This window comes from Spizellomyces punctatus (assembly GCF_000182565.1).
Source record: "Spizellomyces punctatus DAOM BR117 chromosome Unknown supercont1.1, whole genome shotgun sequence".
In the NCBI taxonomy this organism is placed as follows: Eukaryota; Fungi; Chytridiomycota; class Chytridiomycetes; order Spizellomycetales; family Spizellomycetaceae; genus Spizellomyces; species Spizellomyces punctatus.
In genome coordinates, this window is record NW_015971537.1 from 143,102 (window position 1) to 160,494 (window position 17,393).

General features: G+C 47.1%; 7 protein-coding genes across 7 annotated transcripts; 4 read left to right on the forward strand and 3 right to left on the reverse strand.

Annotated features, from left to right (window-relative positions):
• Positions 1-803: 803 nt before the first annotated feature.
• SPPG_00059 (acetyl-CoA hydrolase) lies at positions 804-2,903 on the reverse strand (the record flags this gene model as incomplete). Its single annotated transcript, XM_016748396.1, has 9 exons — positions 804-1,031; positions 1,093-1,380; positions 1,456-1,782; positions 1,848-2,101; positions 2,167-2,256; positions 2,315-2,452; positions 2,517-2,630; positions 2,696-2,775; positions 2,848-2,903. The coding sequence occupies 9 exons, from the start codon at positions 2,901-2,903 to the stop codon at positions 804-806; spliced, it is 1,575 nt and encodes a 524-aa protein (XP_016612368.1).
• An 833-nt stretch (positions 2,904-3,736) lies between these two features.
• On the forward strand, positions 3,737-4,676 carry SPPG_00060 (uncharacterized protein). The gene is made up of 2 exons (XM_016748397.1): positions 3,737-4,158; positions 4,230-4,676. Exons 1-2 carry the CDS (start codon positions 3,890-3,892, stop codon positions 4,561-4,563), a joined length of 603 nt encoding a protein of 200 aa, XP_016612369.1. The 5' UTR covers positions 3,737-3,889; the 3' UTR covers positions 4,564-4,676.
• Positions 4,677-7,492: 2,816 nt separating this feature from the next.
• Positions 7,493-8,236, forward strand: SPPG_00061 (uncharacterized protein; the record flags this gene model as incomplete). The annotated part of the gene is made up of 1 exon (XM_016748398.1): positions 7,493-8,236. One exon carries the CDS (start codon positions 7,493-7,495, stop codon positions 8,234-8,236), a length of 744 nt encoding a protein of 247 aa, XP_016612370.1.
• A 2,448-nt stretch (positions 8,237-10,684) lies between these two features.
• Positions 10,685-11,313, reverse strand: SPPG_00062 (uncharacterized protein). Its single transcript, XM_016748399.1, has 2 exons — positions 11,114-11,313; positions 10,685-11,036 (listed from the first exon to the last, which is right to left on the reverse strand). The coding sequence occupies exons 1-2, from the start codon at positions 11,301-11,303 to the stop codon at positions 10,888-10,890; spliced, it is 339 nt and encodes a 112-aa protein (XP_016612371.1). The 5' UTR covers positions 11,304-11,313; the 3' UTR covers positions 10,685-10,887.
• Positions 11,314-11,430: 117 nt separating this feature from the next.
• SPPG_00063 (uncharacterized protein) lies at positions 11,431-12,639 on the forward strand. The gene is made up of 2 exons (XM_016748400.1): positions 11,431-12,318; positions 12,384-12,639. The coding sequence occupies exons 1-2, from the start codon at positions 11,477-11,479 to the stop codon at positions 12,532-12,534; spliced, it is 993 nt and encodes a 330-aa protein (XP_016612372.1). The 5' UTR covers positions 11,431-11,476; the 3' UTR covers positions 12,535-12,639.
• Positions 12,640-12,740: 101 nt separating this feature from the next.
• SPPG_08816 (uncharacterized protein) lies at positions 12,741-15,917 on the forward strand. Its single transcript, XM_016756954.1, has 7 exons — positions 12,741-13,174; positions 13,253-13,498; positions 13,559-13,720; positions 13,777-14,612; positions 14,667-14,925; positions 14,991-15,308; positions 15,374-15,917. The coding sequence occupies exons 1-7, from the start codon at positions 12,980-12,982 to the stop codon at positions 15,659-15,661; spliced, it is 2,304 nt and encodes a 767-aa protein (XP_016612373.1). The 5' UTR covers positions 12,741-12,979; the 3' UTR covers positions 15,662-15,917.
• Positions 15,861-17,307, reverse strand: SPPG_00066 (uncharacterized protein). The gene is made up of 3 exons (XM_016748401.1): positions 16,836-17,307; positions 16,453-16,776; positions 15,861-16,386 (listed from the first exon to the last, which is right to left on the reverse strand). Exons 1-3 carry the CDS (start codon positions 17,173-17,175, stop codon positions 16,052-16,054), a joined length of 999 nt encoding a protein of 332 aa, XP_016612374.1. The 5' UTR covers positions 17,176-17,307; the 3' UTR covers positions 15,861-16,051.
• Positions 17,308-17,393: the final 86 nt, after the last annotated feature.

A 17,393-nucleotide genomic window follows, 5' to 3' on the forward strand; every position in this document is an offset into this window, starting at 1 on the left:
ACTGGGAGCCCTGCAAAAAAAGGCAACTCTCCCAAAACAAGAGCCTTGCAAACGCCATTTTGTTCAAGTCCAAGTCTCTTCCCTCCCGTCCAGAATGTGTCGCCCCCAAAGACTACAAGACAAAATGCCAAGTCGTTTCTTTTGTTCTTGTCGCCCAAAACTCTCGCTTCCTACTTATTGTTGATGCCAAGTCGTTTTGTTGTTTTTGTGACGCGCGCGGGCAACCCTCCGCCCCCCCTCACAGCCTCGCTTTTTTTTTGTATGTTCTTGCCTTGGCTTTTTTTGTTTTCCCCCAACAGGAGAGCTCCGATTTCCGTTTCACAGAATTTAGAACATTCGATGGCAGGAATCTCTTTGGAGATGAGAAAAACAGGTTTGAGATGCGTAAGACTCGAGCGTGGTTTGTGTGGAGTGGTGTTTTGTGTACCAACTCTTGTATGGTGCAAAACGGCAGCAGGATTCGATTCCAGTTGCGGGCAAGGCTAGTGTCGTTTGCTGCCATGGTTTGCTGCCATGGCTAAGGAAATGTCCACATCGAATTTCTTCGCTTTCTTGTTTGCATTGCTGTCGAGATCTGTAATCTTGGGGCTTCTAATCTCTTTGGCAGCATTTGAAAGCATCATTGGACAGCAACGAGGTTGGCAGGCGAGGCTTGTCGCCTCAAGTTCCACGAATAGCTTGCTTTAAGCGCTGCGTTCCAAGCTGGACATTATCCGTCACGGAAATCTTTTTTGCTCGAGAAACGGACAGGCAAATCTAGAAGTCCATTACGCAACATTGGGTCAACCACAAACACTTGCATTCTACTCCCAGCCATGTCCCTTCATTGTCCCCTCCTTTTCAAGTCCGAGATGCATTCTAAACACATTTCGCAACATGTGAGGCTCGTGGCCTGCACCCTTTGCAAAACATTCTTTGGTTGCCTGCTTGAAATAGTCCATGAGAACGTCCTTGTAGTCTGGATGAGCGCATTGTTCAATAATGAGTTTAGCACGCTCTCGGGGCGAGAGACCGCGAAGATCGGCTAGACCCTATTGGAATAACAACAAGCAGTCAGCCAGTGTACGTTCAGTATGTGGACCCAGTGCATACCTGCTCAGTAACAATCACATCCAAATCGTGCTCGGTCTGGTCCACATGCGTGCACATGGGCACAATGGTTGTGATACCAGTGGGATCCTTCTTGGTCGGTCTAACGGATGGAGTGTGCATGATCGAAAGCTTTGCATTACGAAGGAAGTCGGCTGAACCGCCGAGACCGTTGAGCATCCGGGATCCCATCACGCAGGTGCTGTTGCCGTGTCCATAAATGTCCACCTCAACCGGGGTATTCATCGCAATCACTCCGAGTCGACGGATAATCTCGGGGGAGTTTGACACCTAATGTGCAAGTCGTTTCCTCGTCACTCACAACCAAGGCAATGGAACAAATGTGCGAAAAATTCGGGGGCTTACTTGCTGCGACCGCAACAAAAGCTTATCATAGTACCGGTCCCAATTCTTGTAAAACTTTTCAAAGCCTTCCGGCGAGAAACGGACGGACGTTGCAGTGGCAAATTTGAGGTTACCCTTGTCAAAGAACCGCAGAAAGGTATCTTGGATAACTTCGGTCCAGACCGTCACATTGTTGAATGGGCCATCTGCAAGGCCTCCAATCACTGCGTTGGCAATGTTTCCAATCCCGGATTGCAATGGAAGAAGTGACGTGGGGAGACGTCCGTGTCTGATTTCGTGATTGAAGAACTCTAAGAGGTGGCTTGCGATAGCACGAGATGTCTCGTCCTAATTCCACTCTAATCAGCCACCGACGATACAAGGGCATTGTGATGCAGATACACGGTACATACCTCTGGATCATTTCCTCCCGTGTTATCGGGACGATTACTCTCAACGATGGCCACGACTTTCTCGGGATCAATCGGCACATGGTTGGTACCAATCCTGTCCTCGACTGCCATGACCAAGTATGGCTTACGACGAGGCGGAAGGGTGCTCATGGTAATGTCATGAAGACCTTCAAAAGATGGAATTGCAGTGTTGACTTCAATGATGACCTTGTCGGCCATTTGGATCAATTCTGGAGTAGCTCCCACAGATGCACCTGTTTGCCAGATTCGTTCATTCAAAAATATGCATGGTCTCTCATGAAAACATTCAGCCACAAACCAGGAATGATTCCACCCTCCTCGGTAATAGCCGTAGCTTCCACAACGACAATATCGAGTTTGTTTTTCGGTTTGTCCTTTGTGTAATATCCTGTACAGTGTTTGGTCAGACGTTTGGTGACTGTATTGCGTCGTCGAGATCCTTTTACCATAAACCAAATCCTGGGCAAACATTGATAGATGCTTGTCTGCAAAACGTATCCGCCCTGCATTGATACCCTTTGCAATGTTCCTGCCCACTTGATGAGGATACCGTCGATCAATCATGTCAAGCGCTGCCCAGCGATCTAACCGGCAATACGCATTAGGTGGGAACAAATGAATAGATCAAATCTACAAAGAGGGACCGACCTTCCGTTTCAGCTCCCGTCGAGGCCCCAACAAAGAGGTTGAATTTGAGCTTTCCCTGGAGATTGTTGCGTTCAACATGGTCCGCCAGAGCGACAGGAATCTTTTTAGGATAGCCTGTGGGAAAAAAATGGGTTACCCAAATCTGTGAACTCCCGTACACCGAACTCAATGAGACTGACCGACGCCCGTAAATCCAGACCAACCGATATCCATGCCATTTTTAAACATTGGCACAAGATCCTCAGCAGTTGCGATTTTGCTGCAAACAATTCACAATGGATTAGGTGTATATCCTCCACATTCTCGTTCTGTGTAGGAATACTATTTTTACCTGAGCATCGATGGACGCCGAACACGAGCCCGCAACGCAGCCGACACGGAAGCCATCACTAAATAACCTCGTCAAAAAGTAACAAAAAGTGAAATGGACAAAAGGGAAATCCAGATGGAAAACTCGTTCTTTTATAATGGCGAGTGGTGTCCAGTGTCTTGTGTCTAGTATTAGCAAGTCCCGGAAACGGACGGAGGAGGAGGAGGAGGAGGAGGAAAGCAAGACCCTCCCCTTCACGTAATCCCTTTTGGGCTGGCCGATTGGTGACGTTTTGCATTTTCCATTCGAGAAAGCCACGCATTCGGCCATGGCTTTTCTTTTTTTGATTTCATCGATATTTAAATACAAACCATTTGCATGCCGTCACTTACAGAAAACGAAAACGGATGCATTTAAACAAGGCGTAAAAGAATGGGCGGGAGTAGAAATGCATAGAAGGCACACATGGAGTGCAGGTAGATGCATTATTTAAAACACGACATGATCCATCATATCGTTTTTGGTGTCATGGAACAAGAAACAAGCCGTTTATCAAGCAATAGTAAGTTGGCAAGAGTAGCTTTGCATAAAAGACAATCTACCAAGTAGCTACAACGCAAGAGCACAAAGCCAGAATGTTGATCCGACCGCCGTTATCGCTGACAAGCAACTTGTAAGCCAATTCCATATTTTCTTCCATTGTGGAATTGAATTGTTCCATATTCCACCGTTGAATTGGGCAAAAGCTCCGTTGCTTTGCAAGTTGAAGGTCGTTAAAGTCTCCAAAGCAAAAGTGCGGAGAAAGCGGGCCTTTTGTAGGCCACGAAATCACGTTTTTTGCGTTGACTTCAGTCAACAGTTGAACGTCATTTGATTTTTTACCCCCAGAAATTTGGTTTTTGTGCTTTCGTTTTTTTTTTTTATTTTGAACGACGACGACGAACGACCGAGGAAGAATGTCGTTTATTTAAAGCAAGGCAGTCTCACTTGATTCCTCGCAAGCCTTTTGACAAGGAACACAAACCTCATTGTTTTTATACATTGCTCATTAAAACAAGTCGATATGCCTTCCATTGCATCCATGTCACTTTTCCTTTTGCCGGCCCTGGCTATCATTGCCCCCCCGGCCACTGCCATCCCACAGCCAATTGCCAACATTGAGCTGCCACAAAACTGCACTGCTCCCACTCCGCACACTTGCACTTTTTACGCATCCTGCCTTGAAGTAGCTATTCCATGTGGACCTGACGGCTATGCTCTCGGCTATGGAAACAAGTTTTGCTCCAAATTTCAAGCTAGTGCTGACAAGTTTACGGATGCTGGAGAACAATGGTGAGTTTTTCAAAGCAAGGGAGACTTTTAGGGATTCGCTCTCCCTTACATATTGTCCCCCTTTCTTTTAGGATGTACAATGTCATGTCTTGTCTTCAACATAGCCTCGTCCCCAAACTTCCAAACAACTCGACAAACTCACCAAAACCAATGTCCTGCTCTGAACTCAAATCATTCGCTTACGGCACTCACCCCAACTGCTATCTCTCGGCGGGCGTCTGCACACTAGCTCCCAAAGATTGGATCGTCCTTCTGGAAGTAATTGGCATTCAAGAACTCTTTACCATTGAAACTATTGAGCAAGCCTTGGCGGTTGCCAAGGGTTGCGGAAAGGAGTATATCGAAATTGTGAAAGAGATTTTGCACAAGCACAAGAAGGGGAAGCTTCAAGCGGCTGCTGTATAGGCATCTGCACGCGAACAGTCATTTATTCGAGTTGGATATCTCTGTGTGTGATAACTTTTATACCTCATTGTACCATTCAGGGGCAATAGAAATAGAATACATGTTTCTCTGGATATTTTGTCGAGCGACATCCACGGGCGTTCCAATGGCTTACGTCATGGAATACTGACCTTGAACAAGGCGAGCGGGTGATCACCCTACAGCGCCTTCCATGTGGTGAGAGGAGCATCCGCCTCTTTTTCGAGGGCAGAATGCACTGGTTGTTTGTTGGTCCATCCTTATATTTTTTTCTTTGTTACAAGCGCTTGGACGGTGGCTCGGAGCTCTAGGTTTGATACCATAATAATGGTTACCCGTACATTTTCAGATTAGACTGTATCAGCAACGAGGAATTTCAAGTGCAAGAAACGGACGGTAGTTCAACAGTAGATATTGTAAGATGCATGTGCAAAAACATTCACTGTAGAATTGTTCTTTGGTTGGTGCGTGACTTTTTTTTTCCTTTAGCTTTCAGGATTCAATATGCCTAAGATATCACCCCATTCGTCCATTTGAGAGTTGGGGTACATGCTCCTCCAGATGATATCAAAGATCTGTTGTGTCTGCAAGGGTTCATAAAAGAAAATCCTTTCTTGCGTCTTGATCATTCGACAGGATCCTGTGAACTATGTCCTGGCGACGTAGCTATCATGACAACTAGTACATGCCTTTGTAATGCCGTGCGTTCTCTCGTCGATGCTGTCCTCAATGTTGGAAATACCCAGTCAAAAGCTAGACGCGTTCGCTAGGAGCTCAGTCTCCAGAGTATCTATCCTCCAAAGCGCTGTGGCATAATCTGATAATGTCCAGTGTTTCGTGTGCGACGGCGACTCAACTACAGGTTCCAATATCCACCTCTGTAGTGATATCTCGAGTTCCAATTCTCTGATTTTCAAGTCAGCGTTTCGACGCCATTGATATACTTTTAGTTGCAAGGAAGAAAATCGGCGCCAGTTCATAGCATCACTGTCAAACCGGGAAGAAGATGGGGGGACCATTGAAATGACTGTTCGTCCTGTGGTTACAGTGTTTGATGGAGTCCCCGGAAATGCCTGTTTTTGGAGTTCATTGATTTCTTCTCGTAGCCGTCGTAGTTGCGTGATATATTGCCGTCGATATTCCTGTACTTTGTTCCGGAAATTTAAAATTTCACTCTGGGAAGAGTGCTCACGCTCCAATCGTCTCATCGCTAAACTCAAATGAAGGTGGGAGAAGCCTTTGCACCATGCCCTTCTCTTTATACCAGATGCATCTGCGTTGGGAGAATGCAACCAGAGCTATACTTGGCAAGTTTGAGAGCATCCTCAAATCAGCTTTGCATTCTCGAGCGGGAAGCATTCGTCCTGTTACTAAAATCTCTTCCATGGCAGCCAAAAATGGCCCCGTGCATCCTTTAACCGTATCAACGTCGCAATCCCAAAATAGCTCAATACCGTGGAATGCACTTCAGTCCCTCCTAAATCCCTCCTGATTTCCTAGATAGCATTTATCCAATAACTAAAAATGGTCACCAGTGCATCGTCCTGTGGTGGGTGTCGCTTGGTGGAATAAACATGAAAACGTGTACGTAAGCAGTAAGCACTTTTATGTCCTCACGATTCGGGTATCCACTAGCACACCCGCAGGGCTGTTACCCTTTGTTATCTAACCACCCGATATTGGTTCTCCTTTTCCGTTCAAAGCCTGTCGAATCATTTGGACAGAAAATGTACTTATTACTCAGTCCAGTCCACCGGGAACACACCGTAATCATAATACATCTGATATCTATCCGTTGCCCAGCGATATGGATGTACAGGGCTCTGAATGCCCAACAATTTGTGGTTGCATCAAGCCCTGGTAGGGTAGATGTAGTAACTATGCTATTACAGGCACTCTAAGCCGCTGAACGTCCCCACATCCTGCAACGGTACGCTTCCTTGGTCGAATCAGGGTATCGGGATGTACCATGGTTAAAAAAGCCATATTTAGCGGGCAAGGGCGGTCGTCCGAGTCCGCCCGCCAAAGGTTCTTGAGCCAAAAAATTGATGAGTTTTAACTAGAATTCATAGTCTCAAACAGTGATGTCGAACTGCGCCTATTGCTGCTTTTTATTTTTCATATTATTTTGGAGACCACAGTAGTTATTTTTATTTTTTTTTCTGGTCTTGTCCCGATCTGCTTTTTCTTTTGACGACGGAATCCCCAACTGGCGAATGATTCCCCAACCCTCCACCATGACGATTATTAGCAATCAAAGCGACAAAAAATCCTTTTTCTTGTCACTTCTTCACTTGCATTCTTCCGGCTGCGGCCCCAAAACGCCGTTTGTTTTTTACAGTTTTTTGAAGTTCTGAAATGAAAGCACAGAAATTGTGGCGGTCAAGTCACGGGGACAAGCTTAGCTTCGCGGTTGTTATTTGCAAAAAAGGTTTTTTTAAACTTGCTAGCTAGTTAACTTTCCTGCAAGGCGCAGTGAGCACTACCTTTTCGCATTATTTTTTTTGCAAGTATCGTGGCTCATGCAGGTGAGTCGAACTCGATACAATTGCGCGAATGGACCCTTGGTAATAAGCGTTTGGCATTTAACCGTAAAAAGTGGGGAAGCGAACAGTCCGACGCCAAGTAGGTTTTTTGTCGCTAAACTTTGGGCAAAACGGCCATCCTCGCCTTTTTACTTTTTTTTAGGGGCCGTGGCAGTTCTAGGAAAAAAAAAGAGTTTAGCTTTCTACCGAGAGCTTTTGCTACAAACACGTTACTTTGGGAAAAACATCAAGAACGCGATCATGTCCAGCCTGTCTATAAAAGAGGATCGGTAGTGCGTTTCCCTTCTCCAGACAATCCACTCAAGCACTACTCATAGCTCATCAGCTCATCCTTCCACAAAACTTTAAGTCTCATCTTTTCAAGCATGCAATTCAAAGCCCTCGCGCTCCTTCTCGTTGCCGCTGCACCGGCCGTTTTCGCTGCTCCCGCTCCTGCCGCCAATGTCAAGATCAACTCTGACCTCCGCGTTAACCCCGACGGATGGACTCCAATCTATGCCGATTATATCGGCCACATGAAATCTCGATTTGTCAACAAGCCCGTTACAGTTGCTCAAGCCAGCCAAGCCAACACCAAGACTGGCTACTATATTGAGGGCAACAACAACTCTGACGATCTCTTCATGGGTATCATGCGTCAAGTGACCGGACTTGTTCCTAACCAGCTCTACAAGATGGATTGGAACATTAACATGACCTCTCCCTTTGGCGACAACTGCTTCGGAGTCGGCGGTTCCCCTGGTGGCTCCAACTATGTCAAGATCGGAGGTGCCACAAACAAGCCCAACGTTGGTCAAAAGAGGACGGCCAGCGGTGATTTCTGGACCTTTACCAACTTTGACCACGGTCACCAAGCCGATGACGGAAAGGACATGTCTACCGTCAGCAACATTTCCGTTCCTGGCGCCGAGTGCGAAGGCACAGAGTACGGTCTTGTCCCCACCATCCTTGATCTGCGCAGGAGACCCGTCAAGGCTGATGCAAACGGATCCCTCTGGGCAGTCATTGGAATTGACTCTGGCTTTGAGGGTGTCACCGGTGTCTACTACCAACAAATCGCCATTGAATTTATCCCTGCTACCGCTGAGGAGGCTGAATTTCCCTTCTAAAGTCGTTAGAAATAGTGTCCGATAGAAACTCTCCATAGAAACAGTCTTATAGATGGGTCAGTCGTAGACAGATGAGTAAACTGAGATAGAATTCCTACATGGTATCTCATGTTTAACTTAAGTAATATGTATACTTATGTTGTGCATTACTTGGTGATTCATTCTACGCCTGAACGGTACGAGACTCTACTAGTAGCTCCTCAGTGCAGCCCCAAATGGGCGTGGTCTGATAGCGTACCTCATCGGAAACCAAGAGGGATGCCAGGAGTCCTAATATTCTAGGCCATGAATACCTTCAACAGTTTTTGCTTTTCAAATTTGTTCATGGTCTTTTATGATCTGATGATAGGTGCATCGCATACGCCATGTTCAAGATGATCATGAAAAAGAGTACGACAAAGTAGTAGAAACCTAATGATATTTTATCCTTATCGACAGTTCATTTTTAGAACAATGAAGTTTAAGATAAACGTAGAATGCCTACGCTCAAAACCTCGCTACGAAACCTCACACCATCATTCGAACAAGTCTGTGACACCATTTATCGTATCCTTCTCTCGCAGGCGTCCGTCGTGTAAAATATAATCCGTTTGCGCAGGACCTGGTTCATGAGCAGCTTGATCTCATGTAAGACGTGGCATTAACGGGACGGTGAGCATATTAGCCTCGTACGCAAAATTGCCGCATTCCTTCTCCGCTGAATCATTTGGCAGGGTTTGATCAACAAAAACAATCTTGGGCTCATTGTCTGTCGGCTGAGATAAAATCAACTCGATGGGACAGCTCAAATAGGTGTTTTTTCTTTTGTGCTTGCGACGAGCCCCATTGTCTCTATCTGAGCCACCGGTTTTGCATATAAATAATTTCCATACTTTCCGTATCAACAGCAATATTCACGATTTCTAATGCCCAAGGTATTTCGGTGCAAATTCCCGGAGACCACTCCGCTGCTCAATGTCAATTACACTACTAAACCCGAACCGGTAAAGGATACCGCTTTTGGGAGATATACGATGAATTTCTGCGTGAAGTATTGGGTATTTGACGCACCACAGAATATCTAATCGGTCGTACTCCGGATGCCAGTGGCATAAAATACGTGTCCTCTTTTCCCATGAGTTTGACGAGATCAGCACTGGTTGATCAAAGATAGGGGTTGAGTACGGCCTGCAGTGCAATTTTTCGGTCAACGTCCAATCTTGTCGAAAACATCCCGAAGAAGCTGCTAACCATCCAAACGTAAATGTTGCAGGAATACATGCAATATTTCCATTGTTTACACCATGTTTGGTAACCGTATGAAGCAAAGAGTCCCAGGTCACGAATGTCACGTTTCATAGCTTCGTCATTATTAAGCCAGTCCAAAACAGCACTGCTATCTGGTAGTGTGTAGTTATAAACTCTCAGCACAAATCGTGGCCTTCATGTTAACCAAGATTCCCTGGGCCCGACGGGGGCAAATCGCCACTACGGGTATGCCCGAATAATATTTATGCCCACTACATATCAATTGCTAGTCGGAGCACCATATTTCGGAATTGTATTGCTATTCGGGTTAAGCTCTTGCACTTTCTTTACTCTTTATGAATTCATCAGGTACGTAGAGCCGCAGAGAAATCGCCACCGGGCGATGTGTGATACACTACAACCTGCGTTAAGACATACCAACCAAAACTCACGGCAGGTGCGAATGCGATTGGAAATTACATCTCCCGCATAGCATGCTTGAACGCAACTTTCGACGCTGCAAGCTCGATTTGATTATGTCAGAATTTTCAATTTACTTTTAATTGATTTAATTTGCTCAAATTAAATTGGTTCTAAAATAGTTATATTATATGTCCATAATAAGACGTCGCTCACCAAACTAAACTCGAAGCACATAGAAAGAAAGCTGCGCATGGGACAAGGAAAGCAGCACAAGCAGAGCTTGGGATATGTGTTGGGCTGGTTGAAGGTGCACTGCAACGCTATCCCACGGGTATCATTTACAATGGCCACTGGTAACAGGGCGCTTACCGAATTTATCGGTTAAGCACTCTGGTTACAGCTAAACAGATATTACCAATTTTCGGGATCTTCCATCGAGAGAGCCCAAATCGACCGGCGGGCGGAATGGGCAGTTCCGGCTTCAGCTACCAGTACTCACCAGAAACAATCACGATTGCCCACGGAAGCCTCACATAGGACCACAAATGCCAACGAGTGCTCTTTGCATCCATATCTCCGCTTGATCACCGCAGCGTTGAGATCTAAAATGGTTCGACCGAGTTTACGCTTTCGGCGCTTTACCATAGGATGAGATCGGATGATTGAGTTCCTATCTGCTCACATCAAAGGTGTGTGCAGGGCTGGTTATCGACAAGTGCGCTAAAGGTGGGCTGCCACTCCTCTCTCACAATGCTGCCTGTTCATCAAAGAGCAGCAAGAGCACCTGTAGAGCAAACATTCAGCGGCTATGCCCAACTGGCAACTTCAGAGTCTATTCCAAATGGTATGATCATACGATGGTCAGGTTTAGCACAGTCCCAGTTGCCGGATGGTTGTAAATTTAGCTCAAACTAGCTATGAGTGGATCATACGTGCGAATGGAAAAGAAGGTTGACTGTACTGGTATCATTCGTCTATTTACGTCCTCCTACAAAGCGCCTTCAAACAGCTTCAGTTTTGATTTGTATTCCATGCATCCCTTTGATATCTTCGCTCAACAACTCCGTCACCATTCTATGCTGCTTGACCAGACTCTGTCCTTTGAAAAGAGGGGAAGCAATTTGAATAGAGTACATGGACCCGCATCCACCTAAAGATAGATAAGAAATTCAATGAGAAAGAAATTCCAAATACGTCATGCATGATTCGTTGGAGGTCAATACGCACCAGATACGTCGGAAACAAGGAGTTTGGTTGCCTGCAGCTGGTTGGCGAGCTTCTCGTGAATGGTGCGCTCCCCTTGTGTGTAGTTTGGAGACGGAGCCGCCAGAGGGGTTGACGGGGATGTGGTGTACAGGCGAAGAGACTGTGTTGAAAGGCGGGACCGGGAGGTGATTCGTCGAGCGAGGAAAGACATGGTGAATGATCTGTTGAAGGAACCGATCCAAACACTTCTCGCCATGAAGTAAGCGATCCAACTACCATGGCAACAAGATCTGGCTGATTCAGCTCCGCGGATTAGTCAATCCGGCAATCCGAGCTCAGTCTTTCCTCAGCTGCTGCCATCCCGCCGTTCCGCTGTCGTCGCAAATGTCTCTCATCGTCCACCATCCCTGGTTTCCCTCCTCCCTTCGTACCACTCTTGGACTAGGAGACTACGACCCAACTTATGGCCGCGCAGCCCTCCCTCTTAACGGACATGAGGACTTGTTTCATTCCGCCCCGTATAGAACGACCGAGACCACCACACCGTTCGGCTCGCACAGTATATTTAGCACAACATGGGAACTCGAGTCATCCACTCCTGTAGCAGATTTAATTCATATCCATGGTTTGCATGATTATGCCACACGTTGGGCGGATACAGACTGGCCAAAGGCGTTCGTTGAGGCAAAGTTCCGTGTGACGTCGCCGGATTTGATTGGGCACGGCCGGTCGAGCGGTAAACATGGTGCATTCACATCTATAGACGAGCAAGTAGATGCCGTAAGGGAGGTGATTATTAAAGTTGTTCGAGAGAGGGCCCCTTCAGAGTCTGGCAAGATTTTTATTTTGGCTGGTAGCCTTGGAGGATTGGTTGCCTTATCGTATGCACGCAAATACGGTCAGGATTCCCAGGCCGCCCCGTCTGGAATGGTTATTCTCTGCCCGCTCGTCAATGCTGCGGCCGATTCCAGACCATCATGGACAGTAGAACTGATAGCAAAAGTCCTATCACGCGTCGCACCCTCCCTCCCACTCGCTGAAGCCAATCGAGGCAAAAATGGGGGAAACGAGGAGGCTTTCTTCTCGGATCCGCTCACATATCATGGCCTACTGCGTATAGGAACTGGGTTGGCCATGCTCTATGGTTTTGAGAATTTGCAGGCACACCTGGAAGAGATTAAGACGCCTTTTGTCGTCATTCATGGAGACTCTGACCGTGTTACGAGGTATCGTTGTCTAGAGAGATTTGCATTCACTCGGCTCCCTACTTATTTCAAATACCTTACACTAGTCCACAAGGCTCTCAAGTTCTCTACGAGCGAGCTTCATCTAGCGATAAGACCATTCATATTATTGAAGGTCAAGAACACGATCTGATTCGTGAACCAAAGGCCGCTGAGATTTTAGCAATTTGTCTAGAATGGCTCAACAAACGGGTCTAACGTACGTTTTATTTATAGTGACGTTGCTTTTGTGTTTAATTGAACGTTTTGTATTCTGTAAAATTGTGTCATTTATAAAGACATGTTCGTAGAAAAACCACAGCAGAATGTTAACTTACTTGTCGTCTTACGTAATAACTCTGCACGTGACTCATCCCTCGCTCCTTCGCGCGCAGGTCGCTGACTCCAACTGACTTTGGGGATGGGAAAAACGGGGGTTTGCTTCATTTGTTCGAGACGGTTTAGAGAACTTTGAAATATACGCGCAGAGCGTTCACCTTCAAAGCCTTTTTGCTGTTGGTGGGGTGCGAGGCTTTGGGAGGCGCGGAGTTCCTAATTGTTGCAAGAGCTTTTTGAGTTTTTCTTCACGCGCGTTTGCGTTGACAGAGTTCCCTCTGGTGCACTCTGCAGGTCTTGTTGCTTCTCATTCTCAGTGTCGTTCAAGATGATGCCTCAATCGCCTGGCACTATGGAGGGAGGCAACGTTTTTCGGATGCCTTCTTCGTCGGGGTTTTTGCAGGACGTGAACCGTGAGGAAAGTTCACCAGGCGAGGAAGGTACCGGAAGTGAGGAACGTAGGGCCCCAAGCACAGGCCAGGACGGAGGTGGGGATGGTAGTGAGACTGGATCTGGCGGTGGGGTGAGTACATTCTGTTGCGGTAGAGTGTCTTTGAATTCCTTGCTCATGGAAATTCCCATGGCTGGGAAATGCGCAAAGTCAAACCGGAAACCGCCTACACCATCCGTATCCTCTACCATCAAGCGGACGAGTCACCACTGGTACACTGGCGTTGCAGAAGAAGCCTCGCGGTACGCACGATTAAACCCGGATGCACCCGAGTTTGCGCCCGTGTTTGAGGCTGGCCCGCGGTCGGCTCCGCCCGCCCCTGAGAGAGGGCATTTTGGCGGGACACATAGATATGGAGAGGATCTTTGGGACTTTCGAGAATCGCCCACGAGTGAGGTACGACTTGTTGTTTCGTGTCTCTTTGTTCACGTATTCATGACGTTCTTGTGGTTTAAGATTCCCTCGACCGTGAGCAGCGGGCAGGCACTTGTAGATCCGTCATCCTACACTATCCCACTTAAATCTGGGAGCAACTTTGATGATGGGAGGGACAAAAGATTGAGGAGGACGGCGTCAGAAAGCCATCTCATGAGTGGAGTGGAGAATGGGTCCTCCTATGTATGCTTGTTGCTGTTTTCATGACTTATTACATCGAGTATTTATTCTCAATTTAGGCGTCAGTCTCTCCTGTTATTGCACAATCTGGAATGGGCACTCGGGCGGGGGTGTCAACCTCGGTAATAGGATCAACCAACCGTGCCCAACAGTACATCACTCCAAACCCATCACCAAGTCGTCGTGGCTCTCTAACAAGCAGTCATAACGTTACGTCAAGTGTTCCCCCAGGAGCACAAGGTCCTACTTCGGAAAGTACCAATCGCGATAGTCTCGTGATGCGCACCAAAGCCCTTTTAGAGCATCAGATGCGCACCAATCTCGCTTTCGCTGAAGCTGTTGCAGCTGAATATGGCCGCGAACTATCCGCGCGTATTGAAACACAACGCCGAGCCTTCATGCTAGAACAGAACCGCCGTGTTCAAATGATGGAATTGACCATTCGTCGCCGGGTGGCTGAGGCGGAGGACGCGTTACGACGTCAATATGAAGACCGCCAAGCGCTCGCATCGCGCATAATTGATGTCAGACACAGTCTAGGGAATGGCGCAAACCTTGACCCCCGATCTATCGGAATGGATCCGCAAGAACTGGAAAGCATATCGCCAGCAGTTCAACGGCGCATAGCGGAGTTGGTGCGCGAAATGACTATAGCGCGAACGGAAGTAGAGATACATAAGCAGGCCATGCAGCGACTGCAACAGGAGTTAATCAGAACGCGTGAGGATACGCGGGCCGCTGCGCACGAATCAGGAAATGCCGCTGAGGTGGGTGCCCTTCGGCAGGCGCTGAGAGACGAGAGGGAACAGAGGCTGCTGTTGGAGGAGAAGGCGAGCGCTTTAGAGTCGAGTTTGCAGGATCAACGAGCGCGTGATTGGGAAGAAGAGGTTACAAAGTAACTATCCACGCTTACTAACATGGAAGGGCAATACTAATATGACTGGGTCAGATTTATGTCTATGCAGGTCGCGAGAGACGGGGCAGCTCTAAGCAAAAAGAGGCCCGATGAATTGCTAGCCTTAATTCTCGAAGTGGAAGCTGAACGCGAACGTCTTTCAAAAGACAATATTCTTCTTACGAGGAGAATAGAGGCTCTTGAGAACGAAGGCGAAGCTGGATCGCTGGATAGCGAATCACGTCCTCCAGACTACAGTTCCGAAAAGTTGGAATCGGAGAAGGAGATGAGAGTGTGGTTTGAGCCCCTGCAGGTATGTTTTCTCTGCTACGCAGTGCCGTTCTCATACCGCAGGCTAGAGTCAATCCGCACTTGCAGCGCGAAATCCTATCTCTGGAAAAAAGCTTAATGTGGACCGCTCCAACAACGCCCCGTATTTCGGAAATCCGAACTAGAATGTTGACGGTGCTCCAAACCCTGGAGTCTCAATCAGAAAAATTGCGTAACCTTTTGCGCGATGACCGTGTTCCTGAGGGAAAGCGTAAAGATTTCTCGTGGGATTCAGGCGTCTTTGTCGAGAGCGGTTTGGGTGGCGGCATGTTTTCACCAACAGAATCTTTTGATCCTTTTGCTACCATGGTGCAGAAAAAAGACGGGAGAATGGTTACGGTGAGCGCTGGGCCTTCATCTGCAATGGTATATTTTGGGTGAGCCGTCTTTCTCTCTTGCATTCAATCTTTCTGAGAAATACGTTATTCCAGACCAAATCGGAGACCGCCTCGCACTCTACCCTTGGTACGACAAGTTCCAGTGGAGGCACATCTTCTCGATCACCCAAAGACTATTCCTACGACATTGTCGGCCAAATGTACGCTTCCGCCGGGTTTGACCTTCAACCACACGACCCCTCCAGTACGTCTGCCGCAACCCCTTCAACAGCGACGCAACAACAGCCACAACAACTTCCATCCACCGGCATGCGCCCTTCCCAGCAGCCATTTCACTTTGGTCCGTTCCCCATCGGGTCTGTGAACGAAAACAAAACTTGAACAATACTGTCTGGGACGTTCTGGGACGCAGACCTTGTCTGATCCGGACAAGGCAAAGATTCTACGATTTGCCAGTGTGTCTCCTTTTCTTTCTTTCTCTTATTTGTAGCAATAAGCTTGGATACCCATGTATAGCATTTTTGTCTTTTTCTTTTTCTGATAGGTCACTGCAAATTCCAAATTTCTGTAGATGAGTATTGGATGTTCTGTTTTGTCTTAGTGTTTCAATAGACGGTTTCTTGGCAGTTGTCTTTGATGAGTCGTTACATATTCAGATTTATATACCAACATTTCTACTACTATGGAGTATCTACGTACAGTCTAAGGTACAATTTGTAACATCCAATTTAAAAAGGGAAACTTAGATACAACGAAAATAGGCTGTCGCGTCTACGCAGAACGTAACAAACCGAGTTCTTCCAATATGCTCCTTCCTTCGTCCGAAACAGGTACGATTCCCTTCTTTGCGGCTTCTTCATCAGGAACAAAGGCTGTTCCATTGCCCAACCCAATAACCGGTAATCTCCATACTGCGACATATTTTCTTTCCCACATGTTTTGGACCAAATGCTCATCGCTCGCATCGATGGTGTAAAAGAGGGGGAGGGAGAAATTGAATGGAGGTAACAGGGGATTATTGTGATAGAAATCGCCAGGTTTGATATTTGTGTTTTGAAAGTTGCCTTTGCGGGGGTCGTGGAAGTTGGTTATAAGGTATTTAGCGCCTGCATCGCAAAATAGAACGTGAGTAAACCGAGAGACCAGAGATGCATCGCAATAGGTTCACTTACCACTCCTTTGGAAGTTGCTATAAATCTTCAGGCCGTCCTCAAGTGGCAAATGCTGAATAGCATCTCTGCACAATATTGCATCAAATGCATCATGTGGAACAGCGTCCATGGCTAGATCTAGGTTGACGAATCGCATATTGGGTTTGTAAAGATATTTGCGCATGTTTTGTATTATAACGTTGGGTACAATGTCTGCGCCGGTGTACGCGATTTTGGAGAAAGAGGGGATTCCGGGCTGCCAGTTACAGTCGCCGCAGGGAGCGTCAAGAAAGGTTTGAATAGAAAAGTGATTGATGACGGTATCGATAAAGTTGCGAATTCGGGCTAGTGGAATGCGTGAAACGCGTGTCCAGAACAGTATTACTGACAACAAAAATGCTTACCAGTGTTTCTGACAGTCGATCCAGGACCAGATCTACTCTCAGGATTTCCCCATCCATTATTTTCAAAGATGCTCACAAAGGTGTTCTTGCGCTCCGCATCGGGATCAACCTGTGGGGTGACAACCTCAACGGGCGGGGCAGGTTCTGCTTCTGAGCTTTGCTGCAGAAGAATCTGGTCTGGAACCCTTGGCTGCAGTTTGGAGGCTGCAGGAATGGATGGTTCAAGGTTTGTAGCGTCATCGGTCGCGGGTGATCGCAAAGAGGAAAGGAGGAAGATAAAGGTGCAGATGAACAAGAGGAGAAGGACTGTTCGCATTCGCCGTGACATTCTGGGATTCATGAATAAAGTGCAAGGGCGGAAGAAGACAACGACCCACAATATATAGCACCGTAACGCCCCCCCGTCTAATTTCAAAGTCTATTCGTTGATGCTCCCAAAACAAAAAATGCGGAAAATGCAAATCAAACGGTCTGTTGGGGTCCTGGCGGTCGGCACCCGTGGCTTTTTGGCGGTGTGGCGACCAAAGTGGCTGTAAAAACCCATTATCCAAATTAGGT